The sequence below is a fragment of the Homalodisca vitripennis genome, chromosome 5 (assembly GCF_021130785.1).
Source record: "Homalodisca vitripennis isolate AUS2020 chromosome 5, UT_GWSS_2.1, whole genome shotgun sequence".
Lineage (NCBI taxonomy): Eukaryota > Metazoa > Arthropoda > Insecta > Hemiptera > Cicadellidae > Homalodisca > Homalodisca vitripennis.
The window spans coordinates 176,848,110-176,868,538 of NC_060211.1; the positions used below are offsets into that span (position 1 = coordinate 176,848,110).

Here is a 20,429-nt window from a genome sequence, read left to right on the forward strand (position 1 = left end):
CAAAACCTTCTCAATGTGAACCTTGTGAGCCAGAGAAATCCCCAGCATTCTACCAAATAGATCTTTTTGCATTCGCAACTCAAACGACTTTATTTCCTAAAGTCAACTTCTTTTTCTTCGGCACCTCAGCAAAATTAAAAACTTTATTTTTTGTTATTGGTTTATCAAATCTATTCCCATCTTCAATGCATTCACTGATAAATTGTTTTCTTAGAGTCTCACCATTCTCTTCAATATTTAGTAAAAAATCAGTAACGTCAGGAGAAGCAGGATTTGAAGTAGCAATGTTGTATAGATTTTCTTTGTCTAATTTTGGATCAAATGGATTGCAATTTTTATCGAGAATTTCAATAAAATCAGCAATTTGTTTTCCATAGATTTTAATTCTGTTCGGTTGTAATTCTGCCGTAACATCTTGTAAGTATCTTAAGCCACAAACATCCAAGACATGTGATATTAACGCTGCTACTTATGCTGTGACTTTTGGTCCAGCGTTGACGTGCAGCTAAAAGAATTAGTAAAGTGAGCAATTCCGCTCAGTCGTTTAGCTGCATCGGCATTTATCGTTTGCTCCAGTGTAAGATCTATTGGTATTCGTGAAAATGGCTTATCAGTTCTTTTGACTCCAAAAGTATGTTTATTGTGCAATCAACAACATCAAGAATAAAAACAAGAATGTAATAACACCAAACCATGCATACAAACACTTCAGACAATATAATGGTCATTAAAAAATCAATAAAACATAATCCAAAAGCAATAAAAAAGATATCAACATGATAAAAGAACCGATCGACATTGACAGTAGTAAACTGGATAAAAATAAAAAAGAACCAACATTGACAATTAAACACAGAAATGTTTTAATTACATTAGTAAAATAAAAGTTGGGGCCATATATTACATTAAAACTAATTTCTTTTAGTGATATGAAAAGAAATCGTTTAACGAATGAATAGAATAGAATGAGGTCACGAGTTCGATTCCCGGGGAGGTCAATAAATATTTGTAAGTGGGTTTGAATCTCAATTAAAATGCTATTGACGTTGAAAGAACTCCTTTTAAAAAGTAGTTTAATAAGCATTAGCTCTTGTTTATTCACCACTTCACAAATAGTTAATGTTAAATCTAGGCAGTAGATTGTACTTTTTATTCACCTCACCCATTTTAATATACATGTAAATATGAAACTTATAAACTTTGTCCAGACTGCAAAGAGGAATTACAAGGAAAGGAGTTCCTAGTGTTGCAAGAATGAACATAGAGTGTAATAATTCACTATTTTGGATTAGAAACCAATATATTCTAATAACAGTTTTAATTTGTGTCGTTATGATATTGACGCATATAAGATTCATACAGAAGATTCGAACCAGGTGTCTTTAGAAAGCATTTGCTGGAACATGGTTCATGAATTTTAAAGTAGGTAAGATTGAATTCGCGCATATTGAGGTCAATATGTGATTCTCATGTGAGTTTATGATCCAGCATTCTGTATTTACTGTAGTTTTTGCAGTGTCATCAAACACAGTATTGAAATTTTCACAGGTAAATTACACGAAATCTAGGACAATCAAGATAGTAATCAATATTATTAAAATTAATTTTGTTTGTTTTCTTTTATTAATAAAATTTATTGCTTGAATTAAGAATAACATTCTATTATTAATTACTAAATAAACTTCGTATAAACATTTTATTCTCACCTAAATTTAAAGGGAATTCAAATACCAAAAGGTTAAACCTCAACTTGTGCACAAATTTAAATTCAGTCACAGAAAATATAAACAGTTTGCAGAGGTTGAACTTATATTGTGGGAGGAAAGAGTCTACATTGAGATAAATAGAGAAACAAAATAGATGTACTATGAAGAAAAGTTTATAAAGTAGCCTATAAGGCAGGATATTATTATTTAAGGTGACGATGATAATTAAAAGCTGCAGTGTCAATGGACAGCCTAACTTAGATTATATGTCCTCAAACATCCATGAGATTAATTACACACTAATCTGCAGCTCTGCACATCCTGTCTCGTGGCTCTGGACCCGGAAGATCGGGATCTCAGATTGAGTTTCTTGTAATCAAAGCATCAATGGACTACCTAACCTTAACAGTGAGATGTCTTCTTGTATCCATCACATTAATTATAGATATTGATAGTTATCTCCACCTCTGCCCACGATATCTCGGTGTGATACAGTCCATTCATCGAGTGTTGAGAGAGAGATTGAATGTACAGAAGATCGAATACTAAGATTAAGGGTTGTAATTATAGGGTCACCAAACACCTTAACCTTGATGATAGAATATTTTTAAACTTCTGATAGTTGGACTATTTCCAGCTTGGTTCATTATGTCTCACTGCAATACATGCGGAAGGTTGCATACTTTTATTGAAGATTATAACCAGAGGGTCACCAGAAAACGTAACCTTGATTCAAGCATATCTTCAAAATCTGAGAGATTAATAATTACGGACATTGACACTCATTTCCAGCTCTGTTCATTCTGTGTCAATGCAATAGATCCGAAAGATTGAACACTCAGGTTGAAGATTGTAACCGGAGGATCACCAGACAGATTAACCTTGATGGTAGCATGTCTTCAAACATTTGAGAGATTAATTACGGGCATTGATACTAATTCTCAGCTCGGTTCATTCTGTCTCACTGCAATAGATCCTGAAGATTGAATACCCAGATTGAAGGCTGTAACCAGAGGGTTACCAGACAACTTAACCCTTGATGGCAGAATATCTTCAAACATTTGAGAGATTAATTACGGGCATTGACACTAATTTCCAGCTCTGTTCATTCTGTGACAATGTAATAGATCCGGAAGATTGGATACCCAGATTGAAGGCTGTAACCAGAGGGTTACCAGACAACTTAACCCTTGATGGCAGAATATCTTCAAACATTTGAGATATTAGTTACGGGCATTGACACTAATTTCCAGCTCTGTTCATTCTGTGACAATGTAATAGATCCGGAAGATTGTACCAGAGGGTTACCAGGCAACTTAAACTCTTGATGGCAGCATATTTTTAAACATCCGAGAACTTAATTATAGACACATATTAAGTTCCAGCTCGGTTCATTCTGTCTCACTGCACTATATGCGGGGAAGATTGGATAACTCAGGTTGTATACTGCAACCAGAGGGTTACCAGACAATATAACTTTGATGACAGGATATCTCCAAACATCTGAGAGTTTAATTATGGACAATTTCCAGCTCGGTTCATTCTTTCTCATTGCACTGGATCTCAGATTAAAGGTGAGCTTATTCTAGAATTTGTCATAACGTAAACGAAATACCCTTAACCTTAAGTATCAAAATGAACATAAGTACAAATGTACATTTATTTATTGAATTTTTTATCTATGGTTGTTATGTAGGTTAAATGAAGTAATAAACTACAAAATGAATTATACTCTTATCATTATTACCCTAATGGACACCTCTAAAATACATATATTTGACCATTTAAGTTTACCACTGTTTACTCACCTGCCGTCCACCAGATGTGCAGGACTGCTGCAAAACAACGGTGTCTTACTATGGCACAGACATACTATATATGCATGCTAAATTTGAATACTATATAAACTCTTTTCGAGACATTGCGAGGACGGACAGAACAAATAGTGTTTTGCGTTGAGTAGAAATTTCTCTAATGCTGAGCCAATAAAGTAATATTCAGTGTAGTATTGATCGTATATCCAGTGTGCAAGTTAGAGTGAAGAGAGTGTTGGCTTACCCTGTGATGGATAGACATGTTGGAGCCGCTATGGAACCGCACAATAGCCTGAAGACTAGCAGGAGTCGAGTGGCTCTTGGTCAAAGCATTGTTTGTGTCGTCCATAGCCCCGCCGTTCAGCCCGCTCACCGCCTCATCGCTGTCTCCGATGCAGCGCTCTCTCTGCTCCCTTCCCCTCTTGTCTCCATTCATGTACTTGTTCTTGGACTTTTTGCCACACTGAGCGAGCAGAGGGGTCTCCATACTCTTCGTGGTGTAGCTGGGCGAAGAGTTCTGGCTGAAACTGTCACTGGAGACGTTCGAGTCCTGGCGCATCGAGATCTTCCCAGAGCTGCCGTTGATGGAGTCGTTCTGCAGCGTGGTGTGGGACGACTGCTTCTCGTCTTCCGGCGGCGGCTGAGTCTGCAAGGGCGGTGGTATCTTGAAACTCCTCTTCCTCTGAGTCTCAGGAGGGGCTATTTCAGCTTGCTTTTTCACGTAGTTTGGGGCCTGAGGTCGAGGCGGGGGCTGTTTCTGACCCTCGGTTTCAGTAGGCGGATTAAGGGATTGTCTTCGTTCTGAGTTCAGGTTACTTGCTAATGAGTTAGATAAATTTTGTGGTTGAGCATTGTTCAGTGAAGAAGACTGTTGAGCTTTAGATACTAAGTGAGCAGATCTCGGTGGAGTGGGCGGTGGTGCAGGCCGAGAACGGGGTGGTGGTGGGGGGGCACATACGGGTGGTGGGGGTAAAGCGGGGGGCCGGGACCTCTCGGGGACTGGAGGGGGCCGAGCCGGTATTGGAGGAGGCACTCCATCATTTACCTAAAACATTTAATTTGCTAAATTAGCCTGCTAGTAAAATACGAAATCGCACTTCTTAAAATGTATACAAGCAATTAGACTATAGATTAATAAGTAAGTCCAATCAAACTGTCTTAACTAAATCGCATAGTAAAAATTTCCACATTATTGTTTAGAGAGTAATTCAAACCAATAAAATATGTATTCTGTCAGATTGTCCATTACCTATTGTTACAGCGTGAATTTGTAATATTAATCAAGGCACGTTATTTTTAAATCCACTAAAAATTAGTATCGATATTTAGTAAAATAAAATGTATTTTACAAATTGTTTTTAAATAATTCCATTTTATTTTAATTTAAATAGGTTGCATTTTTTCAATGATTTATAAATTATAAAATGTTTGCATAGTTATCATTCAATTTCTGGTTAGATAGTTTCTGTTTAGTAAGATTTAAGAGAGCTATTTCACGACACCTTCTTATTATGGTTCTTGTATTTAGCTCTCTGAATAAGTTTTAAACAGCCGTTTTCGTTTAAACATAGTTCCACTTACGATGTAAAATTAATTTTTTTTTAGTATACGCATAATATGCCTTTATGCATTTAGCTGCAATTATTAAATTAATAATAAAGATGTGAAATTATAATCTAAAGTGGATAAACATTATTATATTTTAAATGCGTAACCACTTCCAATTTAAACTTAGAAGCTAGAATTTAAGTTATGATGTCCATTCAATTGACCATTTTAATATTAATTAGAGTATTCACATTAAAATTCGAAGTTAGTATTGGAATTGATTATTTAGATTAAAAATGAAGATTTTGAATAAATAAAAGAAACTAAGAATTTCTGTAATGATCTGACATATTTTCGCACATTCAAATGTGTACGAAGTCGGATAGAAAAGTCAATGCAATGTCTGGGACATTACACTTTACTCAATACAGGGTGGTAAACGTATTGTGATTTCTTAATTATAGTATACAAGAATAATAACTACCTTAGTAAAGTTAGATTTTAGAAGGCAAAAGGCGCTTGGAAAGTTTCCCGCATCTGGCTTAGATGGAGGAATCTGCTGCTGTAATTTGTCTTTATCAGCATCATTCTGCATCAAAATGTCCAACAAGGAGCGCTGTTCTTGATGCCCTGAGGACCCGAGGGCGAGGCTCGCCGCCCTGTAGGCTCTGGCGCTGTCAACAAACAACGTCATATGAGATGTCAACAAACAACGTCACTGAGATGTCAACAGACTACGTCATCTGAAATTTCAACAAATAACGTCATCTGAGATGTATACTATCACAACGAGAATAACAAAAGATAGCGTGATGCTCTAAAACACCAACTGAGGGAAGCAAAGCACTCGGTTACTACTTGTGTCTTGTAAAGGAAATAGATCGAGCAGTGAAAGAGGGGGTGGTGGTAGGCGTGGTCGAGCTCCTGCTCCTCCCTCCCCCTATGCGCAAGAAATCTTCGCGCAGGTCGCTTTCAAAGCGGCTCAGCTATAGAAACTTCTCAAATCTCTCCAATGTATTTTGTGTACACAGGATGTATAAACTATAAAAAGAAAGAACTGACCTGTTGTTAGTGGCGCGAATCCAGTCAGCAGCGTAGTGTGCACGGTCATTGCTTAGATAGTTAGCGCTGCTATGTCGCCGGGCCGTGGGAGGAGGAATCAGCCCTTCACTGCATCCGGCCTCCCGCAGAGACATGGGCCTACAACAGTTTGTCACCCATGATATACATCAGTCGTATTTACCAGGGTCATTCAATAATCAAAAAGACAAACAGGTCTAGAGAGGAAACAACTATTTTTACAAACAACACTTTTGCTACTTTTCAACATAATCCCCTTGAAACTTTTATGTACTTGTTCCAACAGACCAAAAACTTTTTTATACCAGCCGCAAAGAACTCTTTATATTGGTGTTTGAGCCAATTTCCCACAAACGTTTTGACGTCCTCGTTATCCTGGAACCTCTTTCCACGCAATGCCTCCTTCAGCGGACCAAACAAGTGGAAATCATTTGGTGCTAAATTGGGACTGTAAGGGGTATGAGGCAGTACTTCCCAGCCTGTTTTATTAATGGTTTCTCGGATTAGTTGAGCAGTATGAGGACATACATTGTCTTGTTGGAGAATCACACCTCTCCTCTGAGATCCACGGTGTTTTTCTCTTATGGCTGCCTTCACTTCGTTCAAAAGCATATCCGAGTAGTATTGGCTGTTAATTGTACGCTTCAAGATAATCACAAAAACCCGGATCTTCAGCATCCCAAAACACCGTCAACGTGACTTTTCCTGCTGATGCTTGAGTTTTGAATTTGTTCCTGGCAGGTGAGCTGGTGTGCTTCTACTCCGTGCTTTGCCTTTTTTATTCTGCTCATAATAGTGAATCCAAGTTTCATCACATGTTAACAACATTTTGTCGAGGAAGTGCTCACCTTCTCTTTAACGTCCCTTTAGCTTCGTGCACACTCTCAACCTTGTTTTCTTGTCTCGTGTCAACTCCTTTGGGACCCATCTTGCACGTGTTTTGCGGTACTTCAACTTGTTTTCAATAATGTTATGAACTGTACCATACTCACATGAACTTTTTCAACTATCGTTTCCACAGTGACTCGGCGGTCAGCACGAATTACGTGATCAATTCCACTATCCAGTTGCGGCGAGTAGCACTATAGATTTGAATTTGGCGCGTCCAATCTACCAGTAGCCGCGAACACGTTAGCCAGCTGCGTCGACCTCTAGGTCAAAGCTTAAACAATGGGTGCCTCCTACTATCCGGAATTCTTCTGGACAGGTTCTGGTAGGATGATTCCTGCCTAGGTTAGCAAGCGGAGACCGGAGGTTGTGTGGCTATCGGGTAGAGTAGACCGGGTAGATGTGCATGTACGTTGTCTAGGCTTAAGTATAATTGTTAGGTAACTTTTCGGAACCGTTTCTAAATTATTAGTTTATCTTTCGCCATCAAAGCTGGTTGGATTTTGGTAGGGCAAATCTAGTGGTGGATTCACGATTAATAATTATTATTCCTCTGGAAAGGTGCCCTCTTCCGGTCGCGACGATACGAGGTTGCACAGTGAGGGAGTTGCAACTTCAACTGGTCGGCCAGGACGGTGTTCGTCAGTCACTGAGTCTCGGCCAGTTTTGAAATTTTCTACCCACTTGTAAACAATTTTCACTGTACATATTAACCATTCTAGAGTACATATTCACTGGTTTTCACCTTCAGCAAGGAATAAACCCATAACAGAACGTTGTTTAACTAAAGTTGACTTGCCATAATTAAATGTATTTTTGAGGTTATAAAACAACAATGTTAATCAATCAGCTGATCAGGGCTTATCCCAGTGATGCCAACTTAAAGCCATAAAAGTACCAAAATGACCCTACCAACAGTTTTCTCCCTAGACCTGTTTGTCTCTTTAGTAATTGAATGATCCTCGAACTTACGAAGGTTATAAACCGATAAAAAGCATTAAAGCACCAGAGAGAACGTTACAAATAATTTTCGCACAGACGGACGGACTGTCCTTTCTCCTTTTGAACCTGATCATATCAGTTCATCCTTGGATCAAGAGGAACCTATGAACCAAAATCCAAATATCTAGTATCGTCTCTATCAAGGGTTACAGACACACGGATAGTTGTTCTTTGAAGTTTTGACCCAACATTCTTTACCGGACCAAGAGTAACATGTGGATCAAGTCCCCGGTACCTTTCTATCAATAATTTTTTATGTGACAGAGAAACAGCGACATGATTTTAAGAATGCCCTATCGACTCCGTAAAGACATACAAGATAGACTTCGTAAAATAAGACAACAGTATTTCAATTGATATCTCTATCAGTATTAATTAATTATCTTTATTTGAAGGTCGTAAAACGTTTATGTTACAGATAATCCTTAATTTCGGTTGTGCAAAATCATATATGTAGAGAAGAGTCTTGTGTTATACGTCCTAAACACTTGCGGATTATAAATATTTGGTACAAAAGTTAGCTAAAGTAGGTCTTTGTAGGAAACAACTAAAAGCACATACCGTTATACAAAATATTAGGTTTGTATGATGTATTCTATTTACTCCAGTTCCTGTAAGGATTTCATACGCTGTAAGAAAATATACACGTCTGTGAGAGATTTTGAATGCTCATGATAATACGCGTGTTTTTCTAGTTCAAATATACCTAAATAGCGTGTTAAATTCTAAATGTGTGTATGCAATGTTTTAAATATATTGTAAGTAATTGTTGCATTTTAGACGATAGCCTGAAATCAATTAAAAATATATTTGGTGTGACTCAGGAGATTAAATAACACCATACAGTTTTGGATGTTTTAGAAAATCGAAGAAGCTGTACAACTTAAAAGTGAGATAAATTTCTACCACCGAATCACGCCATTCGGGTTTGACATGCAAAGGCTTTGGTTTCATCCAGCATTGAAACGTGGGATAAAACAAGTTGGTGAAGTAGACAGGTTTTGCACGCCATAGAATCCCGATACCGAGCGTAAAGTTGCATGTTTTCCCCGGAGGCCGATCACCTCCAGGGTGTGCAGTCTCACTTCACAGCTATACCTGTTTTACCTCATACAAAAATAAATAATTGTCCACATATGTAGTTCTCAGTCCTTACTACTCACCTCTAGTTTCAGAGCAGATTATGTGTTTTCTAAATTGTATGTCTTAGACTTGTCTATATGTCACACATTTGTAAATATGTGTCTTTTTATTTTATTTTTGTAAATTGTTTTGTTTTCGTTACGCTGACCAGCTAGTGGTTTTTGGTCAGTGTATTTCCAAAGAATGTAAATCGTTTTGTATTTGTCTGTAAATGGTGGAAATAAAGTATTATTATTATTATTATTATCATCTATTCTATACAATTCTTCTGAACCCTTACTGAGAACGATTTCCAACTCACTTCAATTCTTGCTTGAGCACGCAATATTCATACACTACAGTTCTGTGTCTGTCGTTAGTTTCCCCTGCCTGTCGTTAGTTTTTCATAAGAGGGCGAGTCTCTTCTTCTGAAGTAATCGTGCTTCGTTTTGATAAAATAATTGTTTCCAAGGCAGTGTCAACAGTTGCAATTTGAATTTCGGCGTGCACGACTCTCTCTAGTGTAGTTTGGCATTTAGCCTTACTACTTATTTGAAGTTTGGATGCTTTGGCAAAATGTGTCTTTGTGCATCCTTCCCACACGATCATTCCGAAGGCGAAATTTTGATAGAAGATTCCTTAATAAACCGTCAACGGCAACTGCATTTGGTAATGTTTAGATAGTATAGAAAGAGCTAGATATTTAGCAACGTAGTATCGAAGGACCTGACCAATTTTAACGAAAACCTTTACTGAAGTGACTAACATTTTGCCGTTACTTTGCTGTCCTTTGAGCTTTTGATTCCAAAATCAATATTATCTTCCTTTGACACAAGAGGAACCTATGTAAAACGTTTCAAGTCTCTGTTACCTTTTTATCACGAGTTACCTCATACGATTTTAAGAAAGATTTTATCTGTCGTTAATAAAGAACGTATTTAATGATTTATTCAAATTTTGTCAATCATGCATGGCATTTTAGGAGTTTGCAACCATTGAACTGTTCTTCTGTAAAAAATACACCAGTGGGCAAAGCCCATTTATCCCCTAAGCTCTTCCTGAAAATGAACTAGATTACCGTCTGACTGGGAAAAAAGAGGAAAACGATGGTTTAATATCATTCTTTTCACCCTTCAGCACACATACATGAAAAATCTTTAATTCAATTTCAATTGTGTAATAAAGGTAATTTACCTATTTCATTGGTCAAAAGTATAAACGAGCCAGATTGTGCCTTTTTAATGAAAATCGTTTACGGGTATAAGGCTTTCAAGATATGTTGCTCTTGTAAACACATTGATGTTCTAATGGGATTTGAAAATGCCGTAGTGTAGTGCACGGAACAAATTTAGTGGATGCTAGAAATATATTAAGTAAATACCGTGACTTTTCAAGTGAGTTTCAAAGTTCAGTTTCCAAGGAAGTCGCATAATTTATTGCGTACTTAATATAGACAACCTTCACATAGTAGATGCTTGGATGCGCCAGATGTGTGTATTTAGAGTGTGATAGTTGCGACTGCACTTCAATGCCAGGGTGGCTAAACGCCAAAATATAAATATATTCCATTGAACATTTTTTTGCTCCTTTTATTAATGGAAATATCTGCGTAATTTTTTCCTAAAACTAACACCAAACTATAGGTAAACCGCTTACAAAAAGACACTGAGTGATTTTAGTTCATGCTGGTTGGGTAAATACCCCTCCGCCGCTGTGATGATGCCGCCCTCACAGTAACCCCACCACTGCTCGGCACTCGCCCGCTTGCTCTATCCCCTGACCTGGCCACTGCCACTTAGCGGCTAACTCCACATTAAAATGCAAGCTCCCTGCATACGTCTATGGCTACATTAGTCTGTTCAATTAATATTTTACGCTCTAATAGGCATACACACAAAAATACAATATACTTATAGACTAGGTAAGTAGCTGCAGTGTAAACAAAATGGGGCGAACGAGACACGACCCACACAGCTGATAAAACAGAGACGAGGAGATGCTTGTCCCACTCCCCACCACTGAAGGGCCCTTCCTGCGCGTGGCTGCTCAGATATTTGCTTCTGCGCAAGTTTATTTGCGAGCGGTTTATCTATACAATATTGACACGCTTAGTTCACAAGCGGCAACGCGCGCCTTGCTGTCTAGCCGTTACGCAACTGTAGACCGCATGTGAATCGGCCTGTCCACATCACTGCAGTGGTTAAAGTTTCTTTCCTGAGATTAATCTTACAACCCACTGCTGCTAACTTTTGTTTATTTGAGCAGATTTCATATAGAACCATTTAAAAAATTTAGTATTGTGAAATATACAATGTTTGTAATATTTAAACCAATCCTGACATGACAATTCTTAACATTTGAAATCAAGCGTTATTTTACAATCTGTAATAATGTTTTAAATAGCTTATACTATGTTATTATATTGTTACACTCTGCTTGATATTTCAAAAATCTCCGTAGTTCACGCACACAACCGTTGGTGTTTACATTTCGCTTATATCTAATAATATTTTATCACAAACCCAATGTTTAAAATAAAATTATAAATTACATTGCTTCAAAATAACGGTCGGGCTTAACAAACAAAAACTGTAGGGTCTATTACCTGATTGCTTTGTATGCACGAAAGAAAAACAAAATACGAAAGAAAAACAAAACAAAGAAAACAAAATACGTAGTATGAGCTACATATTGGGTGGTGCAAATAAAATTAACAATAATTAAATTAATTAATATTTATCCTAATAGAGAATGTTCATGTAGTTATTTGGTTTTCATTAAATAAACAGTATCACTTTGTTTGCTGAGCAATCCCAATACTGTTTTTTGGCATTTCTTCACCCATCCACCAATTGTGTTATGTGCCGATTACTTGTTTATTCACCTCGAAATAACAATATTATTTAACTCAGGTCTTGTGCTACATAATAGTAACTTCACGGAAGTATAAGAGGAATATATTTATGGATATACTAATTCATACATACGGCACTAATTCGTGATCATTTCAAAACTGTTTTTGTTTAAATTATTTCTCAAATATTATCGGCCCCTCTTTTTAACAGTCAGATTTATTTAATTTAGGTTCGTTGGGCCAACGACCCACTTAAATTATTGTAGCTTAATATTAATGCATGGTCCAATTACACCACTGATGGTTGGCCCAACTAATCTATACCAGTAAATGAAGTCTACAAGGTTCGTTGGTCCAACGACCTTATTGTGTACGATGTAAAGAAATGAAACAAATAGGGTCGTTGAGCCAACGTGTAAGTTGAGTAATCGAACCTCCATATCTTTATAAAGTGGGTCGTCGGGCCAATGACCCTATGTAAAAATTATATTTCTTCCAAGAGGGTCGTTGGGCCAACGATCAGTGAAGTAATTGAACTTCCTGGGGTAACATTGAAATGGCAACGCCGCCTCAAAGGTAATCAGACTATTTTGGTGCGAGCTGCTCTAATGATATCACACCATTTAACCCAATTTGTACGTTGAGCTGGTACAGGAGGATTTACTCCTGTAAAACATTATGCACTAATAAGCCATCTACTTGAATTATTTGTAATCATAGCGCACCTATGAGCATTAGTAATGAGAAGTTTTGTTTCCTTTCGTTAAATTACTAATTTAACAATTTGTATAAGCGGAAAGTAGAAAAACACAATGGAGAAATAATTGAAAATTCCGAGAAATCTAGAAAATATAAGAGCAAGTGATCCAGAGACCTTTCAAAGAATATATATTTCCAAGAAATAGCGACATGGAAGCTTGTAACAATTTGCTAACAACGTTGGAAATGCGGAAAGATGTGCGGAGACGTGGATTTCTGTTATAACCGACTTCGTTGCTACTCAGGTAGTTATTACTGTCTAGGAATAGATCCAGATAATGGGAATCCGAAAGCAACCTCATTTGAGGCGAACAGTTTCCTAGAAACTGCCATTCGTTAAGATACAAGGAAATGTGTTTTATAATACAGCTTGTTTTTATACAAGGAAAATGTGCATTTCTCCTGAACATCTCATCAGCTAGGATAGGAATTTGACAGTAATTTCTCTCTTGGACTCAATGGAAAACAAAGATTTCTTTTCACTTTACAGCTCCGAACACCAGTTAACAAAATTGTTTCCTCAAAGTGATTGGATTAAATAAGAACATTTTATCCTCACAATGACTATCACGAAAACTATTCAGTCGTATTTCTTGACGAGAAACTTTTGTAGAAGGAGTTCAAATGGTCAAAGTGGGAATAACATATAGAACCAATAAATCTCAATGTAGTTTGAATCTAATTTTGATCAAGATGAGCAATTCTTTTTAGTATGTTGAAAATCTTAACATCTATACACCTACCGTCTCATTTAACACTTCAATTGACAAGCCTAACATTACAATAATCATTAACATCGACAGATCTAACATCACAATAAACACTATCATCCACACACCTAACATCCCACTAAATACTACCATTCAACCGCCTAACATTACAATAAACACTACCATCGACACCCATAATATCTCGCTAATCACTACCATCGACATGCCTAACGTCACAATAAAAACTACGATCAGCACCCATAATATCTCACTAAACACTACCATCGACATGCCTAACGTCATAATGAACACTACCATCAACACGCTTAATATCCCACTAAACACTATCATCCACTCATAACATCCCACTAAACAATACTATTCAGACGCCTAACATCCCAATAAACACTACCATCGACACGCCTAACATCCCATTTAAAACTACCATCGACATGCCTAACGTCACAATAAAAACTACGATCAGCACCCATCATATCTCACTAAACACTACCATCGACATGCCTAACCTCACAATGAACACTACCATCAACACGCTTAATATCCCACTAAACACTATCATCCACACATAACATCCCACTAAATACTACCCTTCAGATGCCTAACACCCCAATAAACACTACCATCGACATGCCTAACGTCACAATAAAAACTACGATCAGCACCCATAATATCTCACTAAACACTACCATCGACATGTCTAACCTCACAATGAACACTACCATCAACACGTTTAATATCCCACTAAACACTATCGTCCACACATAACATCCTACTAAATACTACCCTTCAGATGCCTAACACCCCAATAAACACTACCATCGACATGCCTAACATCACAATAAACATAACATTTTATCCTCACAATGACTATCACGAAAACTATTCAGTCGTATTTCTTGACGAGAAACTTTTGTAGAAGGAGTTCAAATGGTCAAAGTGGGAATAACATAATTATAGAACCAATAAATCTCAATGTAGTTTGAATCTAATTTTGATCAAGATGAGCAATTTTTTTAGTATATCGAACATCTTAACACCTATACACCTACCATCTCATTTAACACTTCAATTGACAAGCCTAACATTACAATAATCATTACCATCGACAGGTCTAACATCACAATAAACACTATCATCCACACACCTAACATCCCACTAAACACTACCATTCAGCCGCCTCAATGACAACTCCACGGAGGCAAAAACAAAAATAAAAAACGAGACGCAACAAGAGTGGCAGAACCGATGGACGTCGGAGGAGACAGGCAGATGGACGGAGCGCCTCATTCCGAACATCGATGTCTGGGTCTCTCGGAAGCACGGGGACACGGACTTCTTCCTGACCCAGTTATTGACCGGACACGGGCAGTTCAATGCTTATCTTTTCAAGATGGGCCTGCACACCACACCGACGTGCAAATACTACCCTGACAAAATTGACAACGTCGAACACACATTCTTCGAGTGTGCTCGGTGGATTGACTATAGAAGCACCACTGAAGAGATCATAGGCACCAGGCTCTCCCCCTCAAGCCTGGTGGCCTATATGATCAAAAAAGAAGAAAACTGGTCAGCTGTTGAAGCTTACGCACAGCGCCTCCTGAAAGCTAAAATCGCAGAAAGGGACCAGTAACCTGGAGTAGGCGTTGCAAGACGCAGCACGGACTGGATTGATATAATGCTAACGCGGCTCCGTACCATCTACGGGGGGAGGGGAGAGGAATGTTTTTTTTAGTTGGTAGGTCTGCCAGTCTGGCAGGAATCCCACACTACCCCCACGTATATCTGTCGGAAGATGGACGGTGGAGTTTAGCGATGGCGGTGTCTTTTGAAGATCTTTTTTCAAACCTCTATAAGAAAACCCATTCAGCCGCCTAACATTCCAATAAACACTACCATCGACACCCATAATATCTCACTAAACACTACCATCGACATGCCTAACGTAATAATGAACACTACCATCAACAAGCTTAATATCCCACTAGACACTACCATTCACACGCTTAATATCCCACTAAACACTATAATCCACACATAACATCCCGCTAAACAATACTATTCAGACGCCTAACATCCCACTTAACACTACCATGGACACGCCTAACATCCCACTTAACACTACCATCGACATGCCTAACGTCACAATAAAAACTACGATCAGCACCCATAATATCTCACTAAACACTACCATCGACATGCCTAACGTCATAATGAACACTACCATCAACACGCTTAATATCCCACTAAACACTATCATCCACACATAACATCCCACTAAACACTACTATTCAGACGCCTAACATCCCAATAAACACTACCATCGACAGCCTAACATCCTACTTTATATACATCGACCATGCCTAACGTCAACAATAAAAACTACGATCAGCACCCATAATTATACTCACTAAACACTACCATCGAAATGTCTAACCTAAATGTTACACTACCATCAACATGTTTAATATCCCTTAAACACTATCGGGGCACTACTATAACATCCCCTCCTAAATACTACCCTTCTGTTGCTAACACCCACAATAAACACTCCTTCGACACGCCTAACGTCTTAATGATAACACTACCATCAACAAGCTTAAGTATACCCACTAAACACTACATTAACACGCTTAATATCCCCCAAGAAACTCTTTAATTCCACACCCAGGGGTGCCCATCCGCCCCAAAGGCTATGGCGCATTCCCCCCACACCAACTTCCATTGCATTGGGGGTGTATTATAAATGGTATACAGTCTAAGTATTGTCAAATGTTTAATAAAATGTAAAAACCAACACATATGCCATACACAATACATCACATCATATGTACATAAACTAATATAATAACATGATCCAAAAAGGCTAGCAAGTGTTTCAAAACGGTAAACTACTTGATGAACTTAACCCTTGATTACCCTTGATGGGCCTTTGTAAATGCAGCAGTTTTTTTCCTGTTCTCACGTGAAAAATGCACTTTGTGCTATGATTCCTCACTGTTTGGAATTGATTGTAAAATATCCTTTTCGGGATGCCATTAACAACATATCAGACTCAACCAGGTATCACACATAATGCTTTCAATCTAGTTTTGAACGATTTTAAGTTTGCTCCCCTAGTATTAACTCTATCAGCTGAGAACTATAGATGGCTTTCAGGGCGTCTCAATATCTTGATACAATGATGTCAAATATGGACACAGATATGTTCAATACACAGCTGATAGGGTCTTATAAAGCCCTTCTTGATCATTGATTCAATATACGTTGCTTTGCAATTGTACTTGTACAATCCAATGTTTCAATTCAGAAGAATCTTGGGTTTCAACTTCACTTTTCATTGGTTAGTCTTGCATTTTTGTATTTATTCATCTTTTTGAAGAAAGGACATCTGACAGGTCTATATTTTGATAGCTTGCCTTTGTATAACTTGGCTGAAACATCAAACTCCTCACAAAGTTTCATCGGTATCCAATCCATAGTAACCACACAGGTCATGACAATGTCTGGGTTTAGGGTGTCGTCCCCAGTGTTTAGAAGCTTTTTCGTAGTTGAGAGTACATTTGCTGCACAAAATTTAATTACCTTTCAGGAAACGATCATGTGAGTTGTGTGATCACGGATTCAACGAACTTTAAGGTAGACTTCTGTCCTCAGTTCTTGCCATAGGATCTAATATTTTTTCATCAATGGCAAGTTCGTAATGAATATCAATTTTCACCTTTCGGATTCGTTTGTTTGTCAGTAATTTCTGTATCATTTATTACTAGTAGTGCACCAAGCCAACATACATCCACCATATTTAGACCCATCCCACTTCGTGTACTCTAGAATAGTCGATTTAGAAACAAGATTCATGACCACATGTCTGTATTCAAATCCATAGACACATACGAATTTAGACTGTAAACCCAAAACAGTCACTGGTGAAGTGAATTTGATATACGTTCGGCAGCAATGATCATAACTGTCAGGCAGATTCATAATCCATCTCAAATAGTTCTTTCAGAAGTCCTGTTTGCTGCAAGTTCTTGCTTCGTTTCAGATTTCGTGTTATCAGATATGTCTTCCAGGGTTTCACTTAGTCCCTCATAGCAAGTTATAACGGTTTTTACAGCCACGTTTTTGCTTGACCACTTGTCTTATTGACTTTTTTCCCAACGCTTTTTATCTAGCTGACATGGGAACTTTATCTAACTTCTCCTACGAAAAGTATAGATGTCTTTTATGTACTCCATGAAATTGTTACAGATCTTGCAGAGTTGAGACCATGTCCCTTATTTGTTGTGCCCACCCCCCAATTCATTGAAATATGACACACTAATGGCAAATTATGCTCGAACAACACCAAATGTAGAATTGACTTTAGTTTGCCCTTCCATGCAGGACAAATCTTTGACCCCACTAAAAATGGACACGCATTTTACCCGCACCAACATGCTGCTGACCCAAACATCCAATCATATCACCTACCACATTTCTTTAGTCGTAAATAATTCAGTCTCACATTGATAGTATTTGCTCAGATAGTGCATACATCCGCATAGTAAAAACGTAAAAAGCCGCTATTCTGGCTTCACATTCTCTTTGATATTTCTCCGAATGTTCTCTCGGTGGATCGACGTATCGATTAGCACTGGTTGTGCATTCCTTCTTGTTTCATCTTGTTTTGGTCGTCAAGAATATAAAGAATACGTATTAGTTTCATTAACATGATCAACAATTCTTGATAAAAACAACAATTCTATTAATGAGATTATTAAATCATAAATGTTTCTGTAACTCAGAAAATTAGAACCAAAGTTTAGTTTTATTTTCTTTTGACTTTCAAGCTTCTACCAAATAAATCTTGCGTCTGGGTTATACTTAGCAAGCAATCGAAAATAAATTTACTAGTTCTTCGTTTAGAGGACTCTTTATTTCGAAAAAGCCAAAATCTACCTCGGTCAGATACCGACAGAGTCTATAACGCGATATGTGAACCTCACGGCTGATGATGACTAATTTATCATTTAGCTCAGTTCAAATCAGTATCATTCTCTTTTTTTGGATATCAATTGACAAACTCTACCAATTTGAGAAGAACTATGGAGTTTTGATTTTTCATGATGTTCACTATCTCGATCTCTCTATGATCCGTCCAACCCCTATTAAACCTGTGGTCCCCCCAAATTGTTCTTCTGTATGGCAAGGCAAATATCAAACAATGCAAACAAAATACAGCATTCAGATGTATACTGTAAACAGCCACTTCCTATCTTTGGTTGTGCCGATTAGGTAAAAGCAACTTTTTTTAACTTTTGGGTTGAATTTTCTACCTGATGAGGAAAGGAATATCTATATTCATACTTAGGTCTTGTGATTCCAGCTTTAGTGCTTAGTTAATTAGTTCAGCAGAGAGTCTTTTGTTGCATAAAATGCTGGATCTGTTAGGATCGATTGTAAGAGCATATGAATGTGCGGTCGACAGTCCAAAGTAATAGGTTCAGGTATACTTCTCTTGTGGGTTATGTTGTCCTCTATATTTTCTAAAACTTCGTCTTCTTCTTCTTCTGGTGTTGACATTGGCAGGCTAGTTTCCATGAGGACGTTGGAGTTTAATTTCTTTAGCATGAACATGTACTAGTGGCGAATATTAAGATCCTCTTGGTGACACTGTTCTTAGTTCTGTACAAATCGTTTTTGGCCATCAGTCTGTTCTGAATGTTTATTGTCTTCTATGCCCGGCATCAAATCTATATAGACTCAAATGCCCTTAACATGTAAATATTTATTTCAATAATCTGCTAGTCAACATTATAGTAAAATTATAACCCTTTTTCAAGTACAGGAGTAATTAGAACTGTTTTTGTGTTTATTATCAATAATATGCCATACATTTGCTTACTCTGAACAGGAGATAAACGGAACACACATAAAGCCAATATATTTTAGAGAAACCTCATTTGTCTCAGGGCCACTCAAAATGGTTAAATCATACTAAGTGGTAAAATTTAACCAAAATGTTAATTTAAAGATAGCACACTCCTTTTCTCCATACTAAGAGTGTTAATATCGTTTGAAGGGACAAAGGCAAAAGCTGTACGCTGTAAACAATAACAAGTAAAACGCATCTTGATATTTTAATTCCCAAAAACTACATATGGTACCAAATAGGCTTTTACATTATTAACAACTAAATTGTATTTGAAATTTTATATATTTCTAAATATGCTTTTGCTAGTAACGTATTGGAAAAATACCTGTACACAATATTTGGCGCTAGTATGTTTGTAACATGTACACTCTTAATGTTTACAATATATTTAGCCTTTTCACCAATTTAGGCAGGCTTCAATTCTTCAATACTGTGAAAATATTTACTTGCATTTTGAAGTTTTTTATTATTCATTTGTTAGTCTTCTTAAATAAGCTTTGTCCTTTTCTATGGCGTCAAAATTATTTTTTAGGGGGTTGGCCCCCTTTTTACAAATTATAAATTTTTTTGTATAGTTTTTAGGGGGGGAAAAGGTTTTAATGTTTTGAAAGCTTTAGGAGTGTGTCATTAATAGAGCATAGCACTATATGTGTTTACTCCCTTCTTATAAAATTTTTCGAACAAACTAAAATATGGACATTTTGTTACAGTAATATTTCGCGTTACACTTTCAATAGCCGATGCTTGCGCAGAAGTTGAGCGGTGAGGTTCGTCGTCCATAGTTATGTCAGAACGTTCTCCACGATTCCCATGTAGGGTTAACAAGGTCATCACTTCATATATCTTCCTCTGTTATATTTATAATTTTATTTTACAAAATTGATTAGGCCCTTATAGAGGTGTTTCTTTTTACTGTGTTCTGCAACTTGTCCTCATGGCGGGGTGAACCGTATTGCAACAAATTAGTTCCAAACACTTATATTTGAATGCCTTTTATAATTTACGAGG

At 37.3% G+C, this 20,429-nt stretch overlaps 1 protein-coding gene across 1 annotated transcript in view; it reads right to left on the bottom strand.

Moving 5' to 3' along the window:
- Window positions 1-20,429, bottom strand: part of LOC124363224 (atrial natriuretic peptide-converting enzyme-like) — a 78,687-nt gene that overhangs the window by 37,415 nt on the left and 20,843 nt on the right. Inside the window, exons 2-4 of the mRNA XM_046818390.1 lie at window positions 6,131-6,268; window positions 5,553-5,742; window positions 3,765-4,565 (exon numbers count right to left, since the gene is read on the bottom strand). Coding sequence (XP_046674346.1) covers window positions 3,765-4,565; window positions 5,553-5,742; window positions 6,131-6,264 — 1,125 coding nt within the window. The 5' untranslated portion in view covers window positions 6,265-6,268. The remainder of the gene's footprint in view (window positions 1-3,764; window positions 4,566-5,552; window positions 5,743-6,130; window positions 6,269-20,429) is intronic.